This window comes from Pseudophryne corroboree, chromosome 5 (genome assembly GCF_028390025.1).
Source record: "Pseudophryne corroboree isolate aPseCor3 chromosome 5, aPseCor3.hap2, whole genome shotgun sequence".
NCBI lineage: Eukaryota > Metazoa > Chordata > Amphibia > Anura > Myobatrachidae > Pseudophryne > Pseudophryne corroboree.
Genome location: NC_086448.1, coordinates 404424574 through 404444116, shown reverse-complemented (window position 1 = coordinate 404444116; position 19543 = coordinate 404424574). Strand labels below are relative to the sequence as shown.

Here is a 19543-nt window from a genome sequence, read left to right as displayed (position 1 = left end):
GGAAAACCAACTGATTTGCCTGAGCCAGGAGGTGGGATATGTGGACGGGCCATTGCATGCAGGGAGGCCAAGAAGCTTTGACAGTTTAGTGCAAATCCACTGTCGCTCCGCTATATCCCAATGTATCCTTTGGAACCTATGGACTTGGGAGAAATACTGTTATCAACGGTAAGTTCTTACTATAACGTATATTTTGTATGCTGGTAGTACTTCATGTGGTCCTATGGGCTTTAGAATGTGCTTCATTCGAGCGTTAGATTCCATGGATCTTCAGTTGTTACTTGGAAGCTGGCTTCCTTATAGCACTTGCCTCAGCTTGAAGTCTGTTTGAGTTAGTGGGGTTTGCCTTGCAATTAGCATTTTCTTGTCTTGCATGTTGATAGAGGAGTTCTCCATACGGGTCCTACATTCTGGCAGAAAGTTTAGTTTTTTTTTCACTTAAACCATGGAATTATTTCTGGTTTTTCTTTCTTTGGCGACTTCGTGAGACCTGTGTTTTTTGGGGTCTGCTAGACATTGTCTGAGCTCCATGGCTTTACTTGGATAGACTTCTGTCCACTCCATGGATTCTCTGCTTGTTCTTTACCGAGCACATAACCATGGTTAGACAGGGCTGTGGTGACTTCCTGTGCAGCGTGACAGGTGGTTTTGGCATAACCGTTTTGTCATGCTGTTTCCTGGTCCTAGGTCCAGATGTTTGCTCATTTTCATGTCATAGTGTGAGTTGTGGGTTCTTGACTGTTTTTTACCTATTAGTTTGTTTCATTGTTCTTGAATAACTTTTTAAAGCTACAACCTACAATCCTATGGTCCAGTGTTCCCTACCCTGCTTAAGCGAAAAGGATTCAACTGTAAGTGTGCAAACATCCTATATTTTTGTATTATTTTTTACCTCCATCCTGCATTGTAGAACCATACCTTTTTACTGCCCACGCTTTACAGAGTTTCTGATGTCCAGCCCCAACATTGTGGTGGACATCCGGAAACTTTGGTGCGTTGTTGATGTCATTGTTTACCAATACACATCTTCCGCTATATGACCCTGAGTGCCGCAGCATTTATCTCTTTTACTGAGTATTCTTTCTGAAGGCACCGGGGCACGGACTTAATAGAGGGTGTGCCGAGCTACAAATTTATATATTTATATATATATATATATATATATATATATATATATATATATATATATAATATATATAATTACAGTTTTCTGCCTTGTGTAAAATCCGCGTTTGGATGTGATTTAAGTGAAAAGCTGCTCTATGAGCTATTTTTCAACGCAATTGGTATGTATGAAAAATTATGGGCCAGCATTTTTAAGTATATATCATACCCATATAATATTGGAAATGTGTTTTCCATTATAGGTTTAAATAAAATTGCTCTCAGAAATCCCCAAACATAATTTGGCTCTGTAGAATGAATTACATCTAATTATCTGCAGAATTGGTATGTATAAATATATCATTTGAATATGATACGTCCCCCATTTTAGTTTATAAATGATGAATATGATAAAAAAGAAAAAATTCTAACCGTCCCATCTAGCTTATATATGATGAATATAATAAATCCCTATAATTAACTATATAATTTAACTAACTTGGTTTGTAATGATAACACAGACCTAATAGGTCAGATTTGATCTATTAAAGGAAACCCCATTTATCTATCATTCAGTTGTTATCCTCCACTCCTCCTCATATATATTCTTATCCTGCCATTATTTGAATTTACAGATATCTCATGTGGTGATCTAGTTCGATATCGCTTTTAAGTGTTTTTATTTATCTTTGAAGATACGCTAAGTTGCTTATCCATACTGTGATCCTTTGGTATGTATACATTGTAACTGCAATTAACATGAGTACACTGCAGATAAACAAAACGATATATTTATGAAATGCTTTCTACATTGTTTAGATTATAAATATAACCCCTGATGAAGTCCGTAGGACGAAACGCGTTGGGTTAAGACAGCGGTTTTTGTCTTATCTTCAAGGAAGATCAATCATCATGTTGATATGTGACTGAAATGAATTGTTACCAACACAAATATCTGTATGAAACTTTGTTGATTGTCACTTGGACATATTGTGATACAGCTTATTTTACTGTATTTTATTAAATAAATAAGTCTATTTCTTATGAATTTTCATTATAAGTGACAATTTTTGATATACCAAAGAAAATCACCAGCTCCCTGGGGAAACTTCACCTTATATATATATATATATATATATATATATATATATATATATAATCTATATCCTACATTATGTAGCTGTAATAAAGAGGAAAATGAATCAAAATAAAACAACGCCCTTATGATTTAAATTGTTTTACATGTTATCTTCTCTTCTTTTCCATAGAGTTAGAAGAACAGTCTTCATCTTCATCAACAACATCCACGTAAGTATTGTCAAGATCTCTGGCTGCTGTCTAGACAGATTTTGTTTAAGAATTTTTCAGACTAGAGCAGCAGTAAGCCCAAATGCTTCATGTAACCTGTTAAGGGAGTCATGTGAACCCCAAACAATTTTACTTAATTTTAGTAGCTGCTATATTTTTAGATTGGGTGAGCAGGTCATGCTGCTGTTCTGATCTAAACTTAACCGATACTTATGCAGCTCTATCGTTGTACCACCAGCTAGTTTTGAATCTCATTAAAACTATTAAGCTTCTCCCTGACTTAAACTTTAATCTACATTTACCATTCACTACTGTAGCTTGAAATTAAACTTTCAATACCTAAACTAATTACATGCTCAATGTGGTCTGTTCCAACAAGGTACACCTGAATCTTTGTACTCAACTGTCTGGCAACTAAAGCAAATTCTTAAACTAATTGTATAACACTGCCTTCCTCTTGAGCCATCATTTTCACTCTGATAAGGCGTTTTAATGTTAACACCAACACCATCCACAATTCCTTTACTATGTATGTAGCCTAGTCAGTTGTTGTACCTCCACTTATGGCACACTCTGCCAGCAGCAACATTTTGCAGTGCACCCCAGTTGGTTGCCTCGGATGGTTCCACCGTGGGCAGGATGTACTTCTTATGGATCTTTTTCTACAGGGTAAGTCAGGCTGACACATTATTCCTCTGACACAAGTGCTTAAATTAAAACAAGGCTGCTTGAACCTGCATGATTACTACACAGAAGTTTAAAACCTGAGACATATCAACATCCCACTCTCACAACCTTTCCTGTGCTCCACTCGTCTGGAAAATATCACAACTGAGGCACCAAGGTCCTTTCGGATGTTTGTTCTATTTCTTGAAAATGCAATAAAGCATACATTACATGGTGGACTCCCCTATAATATGTTACAAGAGAAGTGACTTCTGCCACGCTACTGTGCCTGGACCCGGGTCTCCCGCCACTTCCGCATTTTGCTCATCTCCATGACGTCCCTTGCGGTTGCGTAATTTTTGGACGGGTTGTATAATGGACTTGGTGTTGCCATGGCAACGGTAACCCAGGCACTGGCTTTGCATCTACATCATAGTGATGAAAAAGTGTACATGTTAAACAATGCATATATCTGATACAAACAGCAAGTACATATGTCACCAAAGAATAAATGTGCCTGCTAATCAGATCAATCAACAATTGGAAATATGCACGTAAAATATCAAAGATTAAAGAACACAGTGGAAATATCAGGTGATGGGATCTGAGGTTAAAGAAGATGTAAACACATTATAGTATAATATATTAAAGTTCATCTGTTTGTTATGCCCACAAGGGTGGACTGTGTCCAATCTAAAGATCCATAAACTCTCGAGCTGTATTAGCTTTTTCCCGTGGTCACCGCCTCAACCATCATTTCAGGACTGGTCAATAATTATATGGCAAAGTTGTAGCCAAATTGTGTTTAGCACTCGCAAAGTGCCTGACTACAGGCTGGACATTTTTTTTTTTGGTTAGTGCTCTTTTGATGGTAGAGTGGTACAGTTACATGTGGTCCTTAAATGGCCTGATGGTTTTGCGAATATAATATAATCCACAGGGACATTTGATGATGAATACCACGTGTGTGGTCGAACAGGTAAGAGGATGGCGTATTGTGTAGTGATGTCCCAAATGAGGATGAAATAAATATTTAGCTGAAATCCCATACTGACAAGTGGTGCAGCCTCCTGGTTTGCTTTGGGGAGTAAATAAGATTTTACTTACCGGTAAATCTATTTCTCGTAGTCCGTAGTGGATGCTGGGGACTCCGTAAGGACCATGGGGAATAGACGGGCTCCGCGGGAGACAGTGCACTTTAAGAAAATTAGGAATACTGGTGTGCACTGGCTCCTCCTTCTATGTCCCTCCTCCAGACCTCAGTTAAGGAAACTGTGCCCGGAAGAGCTGACAGTACAAGGAAAGGATTTTGGAATCCAGGGCAAGACTCATACCAGCCACACCAATCACATCGTATAACTTGTGATAAACTTACCCAGTTAACAGTATGAACAACAACAGAGCATCAGTTCAACCCTGATGCAACTATAACATAACCCTTATTTAAGCAGTAACTATATACAAGTATTGTAGAAGAAGTCCGCACTTGGGACGGGCACCCAGCATCCACTACGGACTACGAGAAATAGATTTACCGGTAAGTAAAATCTTATTTTCTCTAACGTCCTAGTGGATGCTGGGGACTCCGTAAGGACCATGGGGATTATACCAAACCTCCCCCACCGAATGAGCAAACACAAGGTCCTCCTCAGCCAGGGTATCAAACTTGTAGAACTTTGCAAAAGTGTTTGAACCCGACCAAGTAGCAGCTCGGCAAAGCTGTAATGCCGAGACCCCTCGGGCAGCCGCCCAAGAAGAGCCCACCTTCCTTGTGGAATGGGCTTTTACTGATTTTAGAGGCGGCAATCCAGCCGCAGAATGAGCCTGCTGAATCGTGTAACAGATCCAGCGAGCAATAGTTTGCTTTGAAGCAGGAGCACCCAGCTTGTTGGATGCATACAGGATAAACAGCGACTCAGTTTTCCTGACTCCAGCCGTTCTGGCTACATAAACCTTCAAAGCCCTGACTACTTCTAGTAACTTGGCATCCTCCAAGTCACGAGTAGCCGCAGGCACCACAATAGGTTGGTTCAAATGAAAAGATGACACCACTTTTGGCAGAAATTGCGGACGAGTCCGTAATTCTGCCCTGTCCATATGGAAAACCAGATAGGGGCTTTTATGTGACAAAGCCGCCAATTCTGACACACGCCTAGCCGAAGCTAAGGCCAATAGCATGACCACCTTCCACGTGAGATATTTTAACTCCACGGTTTTAAGTGGCTCAACCAAGTGTGATTTCAGGAAACTCAACACCACGTTAAGATCCCAAGCTGCCACTGGTGGCACAAGGGGGCTGAATATGCAGCACTCCCTTTACAAACGTCTGACCTTCAGGAAGAGAAGCCAGTTCCTTTTGAAAGAAAATGGATAGGGCTGAAATCTGGACCTTAATCGACCCCAATTTTAAGCCTATAGTCACTCCCGACTGTAGGAAGTGAAGGAAACGGCCCAGCTGGAATTCCTCTGTAGGGGCATTCCTGGCCTCACACCAAGCAACATATTTTCGCCATATACGGTGATAATGTTTAGCCGTCACGTCCTTCCTAGCCTTTATTAGCGTAGGAATAACCTCATCCGGAATGCCTTTTTCTGCTAGGATCAGGCGTTCAACCGCCATGCCGTCAAACGCAGCCGCGGTAAGTCTTGGAACAGACAGTGCCCCTGTTGCAACAGATCCTGTCTGAGAGGCAGAGGCCACGGGTCCTCTGTGAGCATTTCTTGCAGTTCCGGATACCAAGTCCTTCTTGGCCAATCCGGAACAATGAGTATTGTTCTCACTCCTCTTTTTCTTACGATTCTCAGCACCTTGGGTATGAGAGGAAGAGGAGGAAACACATAAACCGACTGGAACACCCACGGTGTCACTAGTGTGTCCACAGCTATCGCCTGAGGGTCTCTTGACCTGGCACAATACATTTGTAGCTTTTTGTTGAGGCGGGATGCCATCATGTCCACCTGTGGCAGTTCCCAACGACTTGTAATCTTTGTGATGACTTCTTAATGAAGTCCCCACTCTACCGGGTGGAGGTCGTGCCTGCTGAGGATGTCTGCTTCCCAGTTGTCCACTCCCGGAATGAACACTGCTGACAGTGCTTGTACGTGATTCTCCGCCCAGCGAAAAATTCTGGTGGCTTCCGCCATTGCCACCCTGCTCCTTGTGCCGCCTTGGCGGTTTACATGAGCCACTGCGGTGATGTTGTCTGACTGAATCAGCACCGGTTGGTTGCGAAGCAGAGGCTCCGCTTGATTTAGGGCGTTGTGTATGGCCCTTAGTTCCAGGATATTGATGTGCAGACAAGTCTACTGACTTGACCACAGACCCTGGAAATTTCTTCCCTGTGTGACTGCCACCCACCCTCGGAGGCTTGCATCCGTGGTCACCAGGACCCAGTCCTGATTGCCGAACCTGCGACCCTCGAGAAGGTGAGCACTCTGCAGCCACCACAGAAGAGACACCCTGGCCCTGGGGGATAGGGTGATCAGCCGCTGCATCTGAAGATACGATCCGGACCACTTGTCCAACAGATCCCATTGAAAGGTCCTTGCATGGAACCTGCCGAAGGGAATGGCTTCGTATGACACCACCATCTTTCCCAGGACTCGCGTGCATTGATGCACCGACACCTGTTTTGGTTTTAAGAGGTCTTTGACCAGAGTCACGAGCTCCTGAGCCTTCTCCGCCAGGAGAAAAACCTTCTTCTGGTCTGTGTCCAGAATCATGCCAAGGAAGGGCAGATGCGTAGTAGGAATCAGCTGCGACTTTGTAATATTCAGAATCCAGCCATGCTGTTGCGATACTTCCAGAGAGTGTGCTACGCTGATCAGCAACTGCTCTCTGGACCTCGCCTTTATGAGGAGATCGTCCAAGTATGGGATCATTGTGACTCCTTGCTTTCGCAGAAGCACCATCATTTCTGCCATTACCTTGGTAAATATTCTCGGTGCCGTGGATAGACCAAACGGCAATGTCTGGAATTGGTAATGACAGTCCTGTACCACAAATCTGAGGTACTCCTGATGAGGTGGATAAATGGGAACATGCAGGTAAGCATCCTTTATGTCCAGCGACACCATAAAACCCCCCTCTTCCAAGCTCGCAATGACCGCTCTGATCTTGAACTTGAACCTTTTCAGGTAAATGTTCAGGGATTTTAAATTCAATATGGGTCTGACCGAACCGTCCGGGTTCGGTACCACAAACATTGTGGAATAGTAACCCCTACCCTGTTGAAGGAGGGGAACCTTTACCACCACCTGCTGGAGATATAATTTGTGAATGGCCGCTAACACTATTTCCCTCTCTATGGGGGAAGCTGGCATGGCCGATTTGAGGTAAAGGTGAGGGGGCATCACTTCGAATTCCTGCTTGTATCCCTGAGATGCAATCTGTATAGCCCAGGGATCCACCCGTGAGCGAACCCACTGGTGGCTGAAATTTCGGAGACGAGCCCCCACCGATCCTGGCTCCACCTGTGGAGCCCCAGCGTCATGCGGTGGATTTAGTGGAAGCCGGGGAGGACTTCTGTTCCTGGGAACTAAGCTGTATTGTGCAGCTTCTTTCCTCTACCCCTGCCTCTGGCAAGAAAGGACTCACCTCGGACTTTCTTGCCTCTTTGTGATCGAAAGGACTGCATTTGGTAATATGGTGCTTTCTTAGGTTGTGAAGGAATATATGGCAAAAAATTTGACTTCCCAGCCGTAGCTGTGGAAACTAGGTCCGAGAGACCGTACCCAAACAATTCCTCACCCTTATAAGGTAAAACCTCCATGTGCCTTTTTGAGTCTGCATCACCTGTCCATTGCCGAGTCCACAGGACCCTTCTGGCAGAAATCGACATTGCATTTATTCTAGAGCCCAGTAGGCTAATGTCTCTCTGGGCATCTCTCATATATAGGACAGCGTCTTTTATATGCCCTAGGGTCAGTAATATAGTATCCTTGTCCAAGGTATCAAGTTCCTCAGATAAGGTATCTGTCCATGCTGCTACAGCACTACACATCCAGGCCGACGCAATTGCCGGCCTTAGTAGGGTACCTGAATGTGTATAAACGGACTTCAGGATACCTTCCTGCTTTCTATCCGCAGGATCTTTTAAGGTGGCCGTATCCTATGATGGCAGGGCTACCTTCTTAGATAAGCGTGTCAAAGCTTTGTCTACCCTAGGGGAGGATTCCCAGCGTAACCTGTCCGCTGGCGGGAAAGGATAAGCAACCGTTTGGAAATCTGCATTTGTCTGTCTGGAGATTCCCAAGCTTTTTCACATAACTCAATCAACTCATGTGAAGGGTGAAAGGTTACCTCATGCCTTTTTTTTCCTCAAACATATAAACCCTCTTGTCAGGGACTGGGTTTTCCTCTGAGATGTGCAATACATCCTTCATTGCTATAACCGTGTAGCGGATGGCTTTAGCCATTTTAGGCTGCAACTTTGCATCATCGCCATCGACACTGGAGTCAGAATCCGTGTCGATATCTGTGTCAACAATTTGGGATAGTGGGCGCTTCTGAGACCCTGACGGCCTCTGCACTGTAGGATCAGGCATGGGTTGAGACCCTGACTGTCCCAAGGCTTCAGCTTTATCCAACCTTTTATGCAAGGAAGTAACATTATCATTTAAAACCTTTCACATATCCATCCAATCGAGCGTCGGCGCCTTCGGCGGCGATCCCACATTAATTTGTACCTGCTCTGCTTCCACATAGCCTTCCTCGTCAAACATGCCGACACAAGCATACCGACACACCACACACACAGGGGATGCTCTATTAGAGGACAGAACCCCCACAAGGCCTTTTGGAGAGACAGAGAGAGAGTATGCCAGCACACACCCCAGCGCTATGTGACCCAGGAATTACACAGTAACTTAGTGTTTACCCAGTAGCTGCTGTATATACTGATTTTGCGCTAAATTTATGTGCCCTCCCTCTCTTTTTACCCTCTTTCTACCGTGAATCTGCAGGGGAGAGCCTGGGGAGCTTCCTCTCAGCGGAGCTGTGGAGAGAAAATTGGCGCTGGTGAGTTCTGAGGAAGAAGCCCCGCCCCCTCAGCGGCGGGCTTCTGTCCCGCGATTTTGTGTAAAATAATGGCGGGGGCTCATGCATATATACAGTGCCCAACTGTATATATGCCACTTTGCCAAGAGGTCTGTAATTGCTGCCCAGGGCGCCCCCCCTGCGCCCTGCACCCTACAGTGACCGGAGTGTGTGGGTTTAATGTGGGAGCAATGGCGCACAGCTGCAGTGCTGTGCGCTACCTCGTATAAAGGCTGGAGTCTTCTGCCGCCGCTTTTGAAGTCTTCTTGCTTCTCACGCCGGCTTCTGGCTCTGCGAGGGGGACGGTGGCGCGGCTCCGGGATCGGACGACCAAGGGTGCGTTCCTGTGTTCGATCCCTCTGGATCTAATGGTGTCCAGTAGCCTAAGAAGCACGACCTATCCGCAGTTAGTAGGTTTGCTTCTCTCCCCTCAGTCCCACGTAGCAGAGAGTCTGTTGCCAGCAGATCTCACTGAAAATAAAAAAATCCTAACAAAATACTTTCTATTTAGCAAGCTCAGGAGAGCTCACTAAAGTGCACCCAGCTCTGACCGGGCACAGATTCTAACTGAGTTCTGGAGGAGGGACATAGACGGAGGAGCCAGTGCACACCAGTATTCCTAATTCTTTCTTAAAGTGCCCTGTCTCCTGCGGAGCCCGTCTATTCCCCATGGTCCTTACGGAGTCCCCAGCATCCACTAGGACGTTAGAGAAAAGGGGATGAGACAAAAGATGTCTGTTTTGACGATCCAATCCCTAATGTATCTGCCACATATATAGCAAGGCAAAATGCTGGACCATTACACATTTTTCAGTTATTTGTCATGTTGAATAATCGGCCAAAAGGTTTTGGCAGACTTTTTAATAGTGATATCGGGCCAAAAGATGTGATCACAATGTGCCGCTGGTGTCTCCACCTTGTTCAGGGTAGCACTGCGAGGAATGGCGTCCACTGTAGCACTTGCCACCATGAGGACATCTGATTTATATCCTCTGTGGTGGAATTTTTTAATCATCGAATCTAAATGCGGTTTCAACTGGGATTCACTACTAGTAATATGTTTCACTGTAAGTTGTTCGGAATATGGGAGTCCTTGGATGATTGAAGGAGGGTTGTGACTCTGGGCTAGCAATAAAGTATTGTGATCCATCTCTTTAGTAAATAAGGAGGTAATATTTGAACTGAGACATCAAGGATATTGATGTGGGATAAACTCACATTGAAAGTGAATGTAATTAGACACTTCAGAGCATTGATGTCATCCATGTTTCTTAAAGAACTCCTCAGGGCCTGTCCACATCAGAAGTATATACATACACACACCAGCGCTGGCTGTTTATGAAAAAGACTGAACTGCTTGTATAATAATAAATGTAACAGATTTATTAAATGACATACACTAATGAAAAATGATGGCAATATAAGGCGTTATTGTAAAAGAACAATGTCTCTGTGCTTAAATGGTTTGGTTGCCACAGGTCTAGATGAATTAGCTGACTAGGACACCTGTTGATAGCGCACTTGGTCATTTGTATTTCTCATACGTCCTAGAGGATGCTGGGGTCCACTTCAGTACCATGGGGTATAGACAGTTCCGCAGGAGCTATGGGCACTTTAAGACTTTTCAAGGGTGTGAACTGTCTCCTCCCTCTATGCCCCTCCTCCAGACCTCAGTTTAGAAAATGTGCCCAGGCAGACTGGATGCACTCCAGGGGAGCCCTACTGAGTTTTTCTGAAAGACCTTGTTAGGTTTTTTATTTTCAGGGAGGACTGCTGTCAACAGTCTCCCTGCTTCGTGGGACTTAGTGGGCAGAAGTAGGAACCAACTTCCTGAATAATTTCATGTCTCTGCTTCTGGCTGACAGGACACCATTAGCTCATGAAGGGTACTGAACACTAGCTGCAGCTATGCGCTCACTCCCACAGCCCGCCGTCACCCTCCTTACAGAGCCAGAAGACAGGTGAGTGTACAGAAGAGGATATTCAGTCATCGTAACGGCTAAAAGGTACCGCGCAGCGGGGGGAACGCTGCGCGCCATGCTACCCTTCAACACAGGCACAGCAGGGGGCGGGGGGGCGTCCTGGGCAGCATGAAACTTAATAAAAACTGACTAATAAGGGGACATAAGTTGCTGAGGCACAGTCCTACCCCCGCCAGTATAAAAATTAGTATTGATATTGCTGAGGAGAAACGCACCATTGTGGGCGTGGGGCTTCCTCCTCAGTCAGCCAGCACACTGCTCAGCGCCATTTTATCTTCAAGCAAGCTGCAGAGAAAAATTCTGTCCTCCTCCACTTCTGAACAAATAGGGTGCAAAAAAGGGGGTGGCACAATATAAATCGGTGCGGTATTGTGAATAAAAGCACTACATGTCTGTGGGCAGTTTTGTGTTACACAGGGTTTTTATCAATAGTGCTGGGTTGTGAGCTGGCAAATCCTTTCTGTGTCCTTCTGACAGATTTTACTGTGGGTCCCCTATAAGTCCCGGAATGTATGTGGTGTGGTTGTACACGTGTGTGACATGTCTGAGGCAGGGAGCTCTTCCCCTGAGGGAGCTATTTTAGGGACACAAAGTTGTAATGTGGTGGCACTGCCGGCACTCCACGAGCCTGAATGGGTGAAAGAATTACGTGATAGTGTGAATCATATCCGTAAGAGATTGGATTAGTCTGAATATCATGCAGAAAACTGGAGAAAATCAGTGGAGGATGTGATTTTTCATAGTTCTGCCTTTTCATCCAAGGACGAACCCTCTGGGTCACATAAGAGACCATTTGCACAAATAGTACAAACTGATACCGACACAAAAAGAAAACAACTAAGAAAGCGCTGACACACTGAACACTAAAATTCAATCACTTTTTATTAAAATATGTAAAATACATAAGGACTGTTCCTAGACCACCTTTATAAACTATATTGATATAATAATCCTAATCAATCCCTGTCGATATATAGACATGTGGGTTCCCTATAGTCACAATGTTTTTTTAGCCAAAAATAAATGTAATCGATATATACAGCAAGGTTAATGCACTCAATACAGCCAGATGTTTGGATTGGCAACAAAGTAGATGAGTAATCTTTGTAGTGGTAACTGTTGCAGTATTTGTTTCATGTAGCACAAATGGTTACAAGTCCACAAAGTTATCTCCAAATATTGTAACAAAAGTTCCAGTTGTTAAATGTTAGTTTGCCAAGCAAATTTAGAACTGTTATGCATCCAGAGTTGAAATGTGTTACAGAGTTATAATTGTTGAACTCTATTAGGCATGGCCATGCTTTAAATATCCAGAGCCGGATTAAGGGGGGGGGGGGGGGGGGGATACGTACCCCGGGCCCCCCTTTCCAAAAGGGCCCCCTGCCACACCGCTGATCGGATCTCTCTTCCGATCCGATCTGCGGTGCTGTGCTCCCCGGCTCCCGTCCTCACTGCAGCAGCAGCTGCGCACAGACAGGACAGCTGAGCGACGGCTCAGCTGTCCAATAATGTATCAATGAAACAGCCTGCGTGCCCAGCCAATGACTAAGCGGCAGGCTGCTTCATTCATACTTTATTGGACAGCTGAGCCGTCTCTCAGCTCAGCTGTCCTGTCTGTACGCAGCTGCTGCTGCAGTGAGGATGGGAGCCGGGGAGCACAGCACCGCAGATCGGATTGGAAGAGAGATCCGATCTGCGGTGTGGCAGGGGGGACGGGAGTGCAGGGCACATACATCCCATAGCGCTCTACCTCCCAACATACCCTACTCCAGTCCCCCCATACAATACACCCCATAGCCCTCTACCCCTGCCACACACCCTATTCCCCCACATACACCCCATAATCCTCTACACCCCACAGCCTAGTCCCCGTGTTCACCCCACATACACCCAAATTCTCTAACCCCACCACACATCCTACTCCCACTGTCTCCCACATTCACACCCCATAAACTCCCTCCTAACCCCCGCACCTGGGAAGGGACCTCCTCTGGGATATACAGTGGAGGGACGGGGACCAAAGGGGTCTCAGGTACAGGAGGCACAGGGGAGTGGGTATGTGAGGCTGACAAGGGGCATGGTATACAGCCGGCTCTAGGCTTGTGTTGTACCCCACTAGTCCCTGCGAGGCCCTGGGTGGGTGTGTGTGTGTGTGTGTATGTGTATGTGTATATATATATATATATAATCTGCCTTCTCTATTAGGGGCCCCACTCTCTTAAGTGCCCCGGGCCCCCCATGGTCTTAATCCGGCTCTGTAAATATCTGATTGTTTTTACCGCAACCTCCCTCAGGTAAACGGGTTGCAGTCCACTCCCGGCTCTGGGGCTCCACGACCTTATATCAAGCCCTATCCGGAGTTAAAGATGGTCCCAAAGGCAATGGAGGGTAATGGTCCAGCGGTACAGAGAGGGAACCTCAGTGTGGGTCTCAGGTCACAGTCCGTGTGAGACGTGTTTCCCCACCTTAGAGCAATTCAGCATCGGCGGCTTCATCAGTCAGTGACGTGTACAACAGTGCTTGGCTTTTTATCCACATCCCGGTTTCATTATCCACCACACCTGTGTAACTCAGCTGCAATTTGCACCATTTTCATGATAATTATGTGAAACTACAGACTGGATATTTAGTCTGAATTTACCGGCCGCTGTATAATACTTAAACACCAGCCAATATTAGACTTCCTTAATTCTATTACACATTGTATCTTCATTGGGTGTACTCCTTATAAATATTCATTGTTACACGTCTAATATATATTAAGTGGATTTTTAATATATATTTGAAAAATCCACTTAATATATATTAGACAAGTAACAATGAATATTTATAAGGAGTACACCCAATGAAGATACAATGTGTAATAGATTTAAGGAAGTCTAATATTCGCTGGTGTTTAAGTATTATTGTCACAACTGAGGGCCTGACCTGACGGGAGGCAGCCTCAGTTGTAGGGGCTGAGATGTACCGGAACCTGGGAGGTTGTATCAGACCCCTGGACATGTAAGTAACATGAATAATAACTGCCCGAAGGCGTGACCACGACAACTTAGATAAAAGTCAATGATGTTTATTATGAAAACTCCGCATCACAGCAGCAATAAAAGAAAACGTAAAAGTCAGCAAAGAATAAATACAGTTCCTGAGTACTACAGCATGGCAGGAACCACAGGGCACTGGTAGTGTGAGATAGTTCTTATGATCTTCTAGATGGAAAGTCCTTACCAGGCCCGGCTGTAGCAATGGAGATAACCCAGGATTGTGCCAGCTGGTGTTCCAGGAAGAGCTGGGTTGCTGAAGGTAAAACAGCTGCTGTGGATACTGGCTGGAACCAGACTGTTGTTAGCACGGAGTGGATACTGGCTGGAACCAGTTAAATAATAAATGAACTTTGGGAGCGATGAAATGTGAACTGAAATGTAGAACTTGAGAGCGGAGAAATAATAATTCCGGTGGAGAGTGGTAAAGTGTAGAAAGGACACCGGCCCTTTAAGGGAAGCTGTACTCTGCTGGAAGCTGAGGCTGGAAGCAGGTAGTGTTGTAGCTGGAAACAGATGAATCCACAATGGATTGGAGAGTCAGGCTACACCGCAGGTGGAATGCTGGTGCGGGTCTCTATGGTGGAAGTCTTGAGACAGGAGCTGGAACCTGGAAGACAATCATAGAAGAGAGACAAACAGGAACTAGGTTTGACAACCAAAGCACTGACGTCTTCCTTGCTCAGGTACAGCTTACTTATACCTGCAGCAAGGAAGGGGTTGGCTAGGCAATTATGCAAATCAACAACACAGACAGCAGATTGGTGGAAATGATCAGATGACAGAATCCAAGATGGCTGCGCCCATGCAGACACTTGGAGGGAAGTTTGGTTTGTAATCCATGTGGTCTGGGAAACAGTAATGGCGGCGCCGGCCACCGGAGACAGGAGACGCCAGGCTGATAGATGCACATTTAACCACGCGGGCACAGCGGAGGCCGCGGCTGATGAAAAGACCACTCTGCATGTGGAAACTCAGGAACAGCGGAATCCGGTCCTGGAACGCTGAGCCCGCCTTAGGAGGCATCTGAAGGGTAAGTAATGGCGTCCAGATACCCGGATCGTGACAATTATACAGCGGCCGGTAAATTCAGACTAAATGTCCAGTCTGTAGTTTCACATAATTGTCATGAAAATGGTGCGAATTGCAGCTGAGTTACACAGGTGTGGTGGATAATGAAGCCGGGATGTGGATTAAAAGCGAAGCACTGTTGTACACGTCACTGACTGATGAAGCCGCCGATGCTGAATTGCTGTAAGGTGGGGAAACGCATCTCATACGGACTGTGACCTGAGACCCGCACTGAGGTTCCCTCTTTGTACCGCTGGACCATTACCCTCCATTGCCTTTGGGACCGTCTTTAACTCTGGATAGGGCTTGATATAAGGTCGTGGAGCACCAGAGCCGGGAGTGGACTGCAACCCGTTTACCTGAGGGAGGTCGCAGTAAAAACAATCAGATATTTAAAGCATGGCCATGCCTAATAGAGTTCAACAATTATAACTCTGTAACACATTTCAACTCTGCATGCATAACAGTTCTAAATTTGCTTGACAAACTAACATTTAACAACTGGAACTTTTGTTACAATATTTGGAGATAACTTTGTGGACTTGTAACCATTTGTGCTACATGAAACAAATACTGCAACAGTTACCACTACAAAGATTACTCATCTACTTTGTTGCCAATCCAAACATCTGGCTGTATTGAGTGCATTAACCTTGCTGTATATATCTATTACAGTTATTTTTGGCTAAAAAAACATATAGTGTTGTGACTATAGGGAACCCACATATCTATATATCGATAGGGATTGATTAGGATTATTATATCAATATAGTTTATAAAGGTGGTCTAGGAACAGTCCTTATGTATTTTACATATTTTAATAAAAAGTGATTGAATTTTAGTATTCAGTGTGTCAGCGCTTTTTTAGTTGTTTTCTTTTTGTATTGTTCACTTGTGGAGGACGTGGTGGTCCCTCTAATTTAAGAAAGCTGCAGACAGACTGTTTTAAATTACTGAGCATCTAAAATTGGCGCCAGGAGGTACTAAGTATCAATTTTCTTTTTTGATACCGACACAGACTCTGATTCCTGTGTCGACACTAGTGATTCCTGGGGAATAGATCCTAAATTGGCAAAAAGCATTCAATACATGATTGTTGCTATAAAGGAAGTTTGGGAAGTTACGTAAGACGCTCCTTTACCTCAGGAGAAGGCTTATTTTTATAAGGAAAAGAAAATTAATGTAACTTTCCCTCCTTCTCACGAGCTAAATACTCTTTGAGGGAGTTTGGGCAAACCCTGAAAATAAATTTCAGGTTCCCAAAAGAATTCAGGTTGCTTATCCCTTCCCGGCAGGGGACAGGAAAAGATGGGAGTCACCCCCCGTTCTAGACAGTTCCCTGTCACGTTTAACTAAAAAGGTGATTCTCCCTGCGCCTGGAACGGCTTCACTAAAGGAGCCGGCAGACCGCAAGTTGAAGACTACGTTAAAATCTATTTATGTGTCCAATGGTACGCTACTCAGGCCCACCATTGCTTGTGCGTGGATGAGTAGTGCTATCGAAAAATGGTCAGACAACTTGTCATCTGAAATTGACACGATAGATGGAGACGAGATACTCCTAACGTTGGGTCATATTAAAGACGCTGCTGCATACATGCTAGAAGCCATGAAAGATATTGGGCTCTTTGGTTCAAAAGCCGCTACCATGGCAGTCTCAGCTCGGAGGGCATTGTGGATTCGCCAATGCAATGCTGACGCAGATTCCAAAAGAAATATGGAGGCTCTCCCGTATAAAGGTGAGACCTTGTTTGGAGATGGGCTGGATCCTTTAGTCTATGCGGCTACCGCAGGTAAGTCGACATTTTTGCCTTATGCTCCTGCGCCGGCGAAAGACACATCACTCTCAGATGCAGTCCTTTCGGCCCAACAAATACAAAAAGGGTAAAGGTTCCCCTTTCATTGCAGGTAGAGGGAGGGGAAGAGGAAAAAAGTCCATAGCGTCTCCAGGAACGCAGGAGCAGAAATCAACCCCTGCTTCTACCAAATCTGCAGCATGACGCTGGGGCTCCCGTGCGGGAGTCCGCTCAGGTGGGAGCACGTCTAAAACTTTTCAGTCAAATCTGGATTCAATCTGGCCTGGACCCATGGGTCTTGCAAATAGTGTCCCATGGATACAAACTGGAGTTTCAAGACGTCCAATGCCGATTTTTCAAATCGACCGTGCCAGCTTCTCTTCCGGACAGAGAAGTAGTAACCGCTGCAATTAAAAAAGTATGTCAATATCAGGTCATTGTCCTGGAACCCTTGTCACAACAGGGAGAAGGTTTTTATTCAAGCCTCTTCGTAGTTCCGAAGCCGGATGGCTCAGTCAGACCAATTTTAAACCTGAAATCTCTGAATCTCTGCCTGAAAAGATTCAAGTTCAAGATGGAATCTCTGAGGGCAGTGATTTCCAGTCTGGAGGAAGTAAACATAAAAGATGCTTACTTGCATGTTCCCATTTATCCTCCTCATCAAGCTTATCTGAGATTCCCAGTCATGGTGTCAGTAAACATAAAAGATGCTTACTTGCATGTTCCCATTTATCCTCCTCATCAAGCTTATCTGAGATTCGCAGTACAGGTTTGCCATTACCAGTTCCAGACGTTGCCGTTCGGACTCTCCACAGCACCAAGGGTATTCACCAAGCTGATGGCAGAGATTATGGTCCTCCTTCGACAACAAGGTGTCCATAGAATTCCTTACCTGGACGATCTCCTGATAAAAGCGAGATCCAGGGAACGGTTGGTACAGAAAATTGCACTCTCCCTGTCAGTACTCCAACAACACGGTTGGATGGATCATGAATTTTCCGAAGTCGCAGTTGGAACCGACGACAAGATTGTCATTTCTGGGGATGATACTGGACACAGAAGTACAGAGGGTATTTCTTCCAGTAGAAAAAGCTCTGGAAATCCAGAGAATGGTCAAACAGATTTTGAAGCCAACACGAGTGTCGATCCATCAATGCATTCGGTTGTTGGTAAAGATGGTAGCGGCCTATGAGGCCATACAGTTTGGCCGATTTCATGCCAGAGTATTCCAGTGGGACCTGTTGGACAAGTGGTCCGGATACCACCTACACATGCACCAGAAGATAATCCTGTCCTCCAAAGCCAGGATTTCGCTCCTGTGGTGGCTACACAGTTCTCAACTATTAGAGGGACGCAGGTTCGGGATTCTGGACTGGGTCCTAGTAACCACGGATGCAAGTCTCCGAGGCTGGGGAGCAGTCACACAGGGAAAAAGCTTCCAAGGAAAATGGTCAAATCAGGAATCCTGTCTTCACCTAAACGTTCTGGAATTGAGAGCCATTTACAACGGCATTCTACAAGCGGGGCATCTTCTTCAAGATAAGCCCGTGCAGATCCAGTCGGACAATGTAACAGCAGTCGCATACATAAACCGTCAGTGCGCAACGAAAAGCAGAGCGGCAATGGCAGAGGTGACGAAGATCCTCCTCTGGGCAGAAAGACCTGCAAGAGCTCTGTCGGCAATTTTCATTCCAGGAGTGGACAACTGGGAAGCAGACCTCCTCAGCAGACACAATCTCCATCCAGGAGAGTGGGGCCGCCACCAAGAAGTCTTTGCAGAGGTGACAAGTCTTTGGGGATTTTCTCATGATGGCATCTCGTCTCAACAAGAAGCTTCAGAGATATTATTCCAGGTCGAGAGACCCTCAAGCAATAGCAGTGGATGCACTGGTGTCACAGTGGGTGTTTCGGTCAGTGTATGTCTTCCCTCCACTTCCACTCATACCAAAAGTTCTCAAGATCATAAGAAGAACAAGGGTTCGAGCGATCCTCATTGTCCCAGACTGGCCAAGGAGGGCATGGTATCCAAATCTTCAGGAGTTGCTCATAGAAGATCCTCAGCCTCTTCCTCTTCGCGAGGACCTCCTGCTGCAGAGGCCGTGCATGTATCAAGACTTTCCGTGGCTACTTTTGACGGCATGACTGTTGAGCGCCGGATCCTAGCCCGAAAGGGTATTCCCAAAGATGTCATCCCCACTCTTATTCAGGCCAGGAAAGGAGTAACGTCTAGACATTCCACTGCTCCCTACATCTCCAACCTCCTTTCCCTTCATACTCCCTCCCGCCCCCTACGGTCGACTAATGACCGTCGCCTCTCCACCGCCCTGTTCACTGCTTCCCATGCACGAGTTCAGGATTTTGCCCGTGCTGCACCCCTTCAGTGGAACGCACTCCCCCGCTCCATTAGACTCTCCCAAACCTTGCAAAGCTTCAAACGGGCACTAAAAACCCACCTATTCATCAAAGCATACCCTCCCGATGCATACCCAGTGCTGAAGCCGCGCCTCCACCCCCCGGCCTCATGCCGTGAACATCTCAGCT

General features: G+C 45.5%; 1 protein-coding gene across 2 annotated transcripts in view; it reads left to right on the top strand.

Annotated features, from left to right (window-relative positions):
- ZNF830 (zinc finger protein 830) overlaps positions 1 to 19543 on the top strand; it is a 545853-nt gene that overhangs the window by 147310 nt on the left and 379000 nt on the right. For both annotated transcript variants that reach the window (XM_063922745.1, XM_063922746.1), the window contains exon 4: positions 2373 to 2412. In XM_063922745.1, coding sequence (XP_063778815.1) covers positions 2373 to 2412 — 40 coding nt within the window. The remainder of the gene's footprint in view (positions 1 to 2372; positions 2413 to 19543) is intronic.